Source organism: Nematolebias whitei, chromosome 1 (assembly GCF_014905685.2).
Source record: "Nematolebias whitei isolate Nwh7 chromosome 1, NemWhi1, whole genome shotgun sequence".
NCBI classification, from domain to species: domain Eukaryota; kingdom Metazoa; phylum Chordata; class Actinopteri; order Cyprinodontiformes; family Rivulidae; genus Nematolebias; species Nematolebias whitei.
In genome coordinates, this window is record NC_056498.1 from 84,141,439 (window position 1) to 84,143,820 (window position 2,382).

Genomic DNA, 2,382 nt, shown 5'->3' on the forward strand with positions numbered 1-2,382 from the left:
TATATATATATATATATATATATATACATGTATATATATATACATATTATTTAATATATATATTATATACATACATATTACATAATATATATATATATATTTTATATATATGCTCTGTAAGTAATGCAAAATTATATTCTTTCTATTATTATCCATTCATCTATCTCATATTAAAATGGTTAGTCTCAACATTAGAAAAATCAGAAAACCTGAAAAAATATGAGAGCAGTAATCTTTCTTATTGTAAAATTTCTTTAAACGTTGTGTAAAATAAGAAAATTAACTAAATTTGGTATAAAACCACAGCAATGTAAATCACAGCCTTTATGTTGTCATATGTTGTTTTAATCACACAGTGTATCACAGTAGTATGATTGCATACACTTACATATATTATATTATTATAGTGATATAGATATTATATATATATATATATATATATATATATATATATATATATGGTTTATTATTTTATACACTAGTCTTATTTTAACTGCATTTTTACTGTAATTTATTATTCTTGTTTATTATTATTGTTGTCTGTACTTTATATGTTCTGTCTGGAACAGGTCTCTTGTAAATGAGTCCTCATTACTCAGTGAGTCTAGTCTGTACAAATGAAGGTATGAAAAATATATGCACCATCTTTGGTTAAATTTAGCCTTTTTTTGTTGTTGTTTAATCTTAATCTTGCTCTTCTCTTTTCTAAGAAGTTTTCTAAGAGAAAGTAAGCAAACAAAAAAAATTAAAACTTATAATTAAGTTTATTTTAATCCTGCAGTTTTTTAGTTTTTAAAAATTTTCAGTCCTTTTTTTGTCCATGTTTTATTCTCTATATATTTTCTATTTGTAGCACTTTTAGATTGTAAAATGTAAAGTTCAGTACAAATTGAATAAATTATTAAAAACTTGAAAAACTATATTCATTAATATAATGTTTGTGTTCTGCAGCTTTGTAGAAATTGTAAAAATAATTATTCTTCACATTTAGAGATTTTATCTCTTCCAAGACTTTTTAAAATGATTCCTGTTGTTGTTGTTGTTTACCTGTGAACCTGTCCTTGGTGTAGCGCCGGTTACTCTCCATCCAGGGGAAGGTGAGGCCGCTCAGGTTGTTGAGGGGGCCGCTCCCCGCGGGCCCCACGGCCGGGCTCCCCCCGTTGAGGGGCCGGTGCGCGGGGACCCGGATGACCCCGGCGGGGGTCCCGTTACTTCCGTTCATGTTCATGTGATAAGTTCCCCCGAGCGCGGCCGCCGCGCACGAGCCGCCCGCGCCGTTGTACCCGCCGCTGCACGCGAAGCCCCCGCCCGTGCCGCCGCCGTACGCCGGGTGTCCGTAGTCCGCCTCGTGCATCCGCGCGCTCAGCATGCAGCTCTGCTCCACGCTGCTGAGGATCTGATCGATGCCGAAGCTGATGGGCTCCAAGTGCGCGTGCTGCTGCAAGTGCGCCCCCAGGATCCCCATATGGTCCATGGCGGGCCCTCCACAGCTCCTCGCGAGGAACGCAGGATGCTGCGCGCGCTGCCACGGCTCCTCTACTCCTGCGTCTGCGCCTCCTCTCCGCTCGACCACCGCTCGTTATCTGCAGGACTGTGGATGCACGCGTGCGCATCTTTCTGTGTGCGCGAGCTGGGGAGTGAAGCAGGGCCTCCCGCCCCTCGGCCGCGCCGGCACATCAATCAAAGTTCAAATAGACAGCGCGAGCTGAAACTCCAACTCAGCTAAAGAGCGCGAGCGTCACGGGTCTGTGGGACACTTCATAAAGCAGCAATTAACAAATACAAGAATTATCTTATGGTCACCCCCCCCCCCCCCCACACACACACACACATCGTCAGGTACAGAACATTTCTAAAATAAATACATTGATTCTTCAGTGTTCGACATTTTGTTTCATTGCTGCCATTTTCAGATTTTCCTTTTTGTGAGTTTATAAAATCCTAAAGATGTGTGTGTGTGTGTGTGTGTTCAGAAAATGAGCCACGAGAAGAGGCCTGCTGTGGCCTACAACATCTTAAGTTTAAATTTGACTCATTTACTGAATGAATCATTTTCTCTGTAAAGTTTTGTGGACTACATGCAGCTGGTTATATTCATCTTGGGTTTTTGTAACTTTTAGACATTTTGAAATATGTAACTAATTCCTCATGTACAGAATAAAGGTAACCAAAATCTTTGCAATCTGAAAAATATCTCATTACTTCATGTGTTCATCTTATTTTAGCTTCTGCTCTGATAGTTTCAGCTTTTAGACAATACTTTGATAGTTGTAACATTTACCTTTTTTTAACCTATGTTTTGTGATTTGCTCATTGCAGAGTAATGATGTTATATATATATATATCTTTTAGATCTTTTGAAATATTTAACTAATTCCTCAT

The 2,382-nt window shown here is 38.3% G+C and overlaps 1 protein-coding gene across 1 annotated transcript; it reads right to left on the reverse strand.

The window, feature by feature from the left end:
• Window positions 1–1,015: 1,015 nt before the first annotated feature.
• LOC119407470 (T-cell leukemia homeobox protein 1-like) lies at window positions 1,016–1,474 on the reverse strand. The gene has a single exon (XM_037674298.1). It carries the CDS (start codon window positions 1,472–1,474, stop codon window positions 1,016–1,018), a length of 459 nt encoding a protein of 152 aa, XP_037530226.1.
• Between the last annotated feature and the right edge of the window lie 908 nt (window positions 1,475–2,382).

What these genes read in the sequence shown, in the direction of transcription:
- LOC119407470 (XM_037674298.1), bottom strand. Translation starts at nt 1,474, where the DNA reads ATGGACCATATGGGGATCCTGGGGGCGCACTTGCAGCAGCACGCGCAC.